At 38.3% G+C, this 1,879-nt stretch overlaps 1 protein-coding gene across 1 annotated transcript; it reads left to right on the forward strand.

Annotated features, from left to right (window-relative positions):
• The first annotated feature begins 705 nt into the window (after positions 1 to 705).
• On the forward strand, positions 706 to 1,131 carry LOC143596421 (uncharacterized). Its single transcript, XM_077075209.1, has one exon. It carries the CDS (start codon positions 706 to 708, stop codon positions 1,129 to 1,131), a length of 426 nt encoding a protein of 141 aa, XP_076931324.1.
• The last annotated feature ends 748 nt before the right edge of the window (positions 1,132 to 1,879 follow it).

Consider the following 1,879-nt stretch of genomic DNA (forward strand, 5'->3'; position numbering starts at 1 on the left):
AATTTCATTGACACATCCGACCCTTTCACTAGTGATTGTACTAGAGCGATTATTACTTTACTCTTCTGTTACGTGCTACAGTTGTCTAAAGACTAAAGTGAGCATAGATGAGGATAAACGTATCTACTTAGGCAATTATTGTCTTAATAGGCCTCATAACCGAGAGTTGTGCTTTATTCATAATTGGTAATCGTTGTCAGTCTACCTAAACACTTATTAATGTTGTGTGCTACAGCTGTCATTAGTAACTGGAAGCCATATTTTCAAGTTCCTTTTTATTAATGTTATTGGGTTATTGATAATAGGATTATAACATTGAAAATACTAATTAAATTACTTTTATTTATTTAACAGATTTTAGCTGATAATAACTCTTCATTCACCCTCAAAACTATTCTTGAGAAAGAAAAGCTGAATGACACCAACTTTCTTAAATGACACCGCAATTTAAGACTTGTTCTCATAATGGCAAAGAAGCACTATGTTCTCAATGAACCAGTTCGAACCGAGCCTGAAAACAATACTGCTGCTGCAAGAAAGGTTCTTGAAAAGCATAAGGACGACTCTACTGGAGTCGCATGCATTATGCTAGCCACCATGTCCTCCGAGATTGCTAAGGGCTTGGGAGATCTTGGTGCTTATGAGATGCTTGGGCAACTCAAGGGCATGCTCTAGAAACAAGCCCATCAAGAACGCTTTGACACCATGAAGCAGCTAATTAGTTGCAGAATGGAACATGGATCCTCGGTTAGTGCACATGTCATCAAAATGAAAGGGCACATCGACCAGATGATGAAACTTCATTATCCCTTGTCGGATGAAATGGCAGTGGATTTCATCTTGAACTCTCTCCCTAGATCTTACGACCAGTTCGTAATGAATTTTAATATGAATGCCTGGGTAAAGACAGTGTCGGAGCTTCATGGTACGCTCAAAACGGCTGAGATGAATATTTCAACTAAAACTACTCAAGTTCTGATGGTTCGATCTGCTGGTCTCAAGAAGCCTAATCCCAAGAACCGGGGTTATAACGTTAAAGGCAAGAAGAAGGTTGTTGTTGCTGCCAAGCATGCCACCAACACTAACAAGGGTGTTGCAAAGGTACCACCGCCTCTTCCTGAGGAGCGTTAGTGCTACAATGCAACAAAATGGGACACTGGAAATGTAACTGTCCCGACTATGTTGCTGAGCTAAAGAAACAGAGGACCAATGGTGATAGCTCCTCTAAAGGTATTTCTATTTACGTTATTGAACTTTTCACTGTTTCCCGCAACATATTGGTATTTGATATCGGATGTGGATACCACATCGTTAATATTGCAGGAGCCTGAAAAGTGGAAGAAGTTGACACGAGGCATCATGGAACTCATCGTTGGTGATGGGAAGAGAGTCCCAATTCTTGCAACTGGCACATATCATTTTGTTTGTCTATCTAGCCTTTAGTTACTTTGAATAACTGTGTGTTTGCACTTGGTTTGACCAGAAACATAATTATAGTTTATTTACTTTTTGATTAAGTATTTAACTATGCTTTTAATGGCATTGCTATTTCTTCTTACTTGAATGATATCTTTTTTTTAGGCAAAACCTAGAAATGGTATTTATGAGATTGACGTTCAAATTAACAATAATGTATATAATCTTTCTAAACGTATCAAATCTAGCATCAATGATACATTGCCAACTTGGTAACATAAGCAAGGAAAAAGGTAAAAGACTCCAATCCGGAGGGATTCTTAAATCCATAGGACCAGACTCTTTTGACGAATGGGAGTCTTGTTTAGCTAGAAAACTCGCCAAGGACTCATTTACTCATAAAAGTGAACGAGCAAAGGATCTGTTAGGACTTATACATACTGATATTTGCGACCCTTTCAGA

Source organism: Bidens hawaiensis, unplaced genomic scaffold, assembly GCF_021521415.1.
Source record: "Bidens hawaiensis isolate Kalapana, Puna unplaced genomic scaffold, B.hawaiensis_p1.1 tig00046369_1, whole genome shotgun sequence".
NCBI classification, from domain to species: Eukaryota; Viridiplantae; Streptophyta; class Magnoliopsida; order Asterales; family Asteraceae; genus Bidens; species Bidens hawaiensis.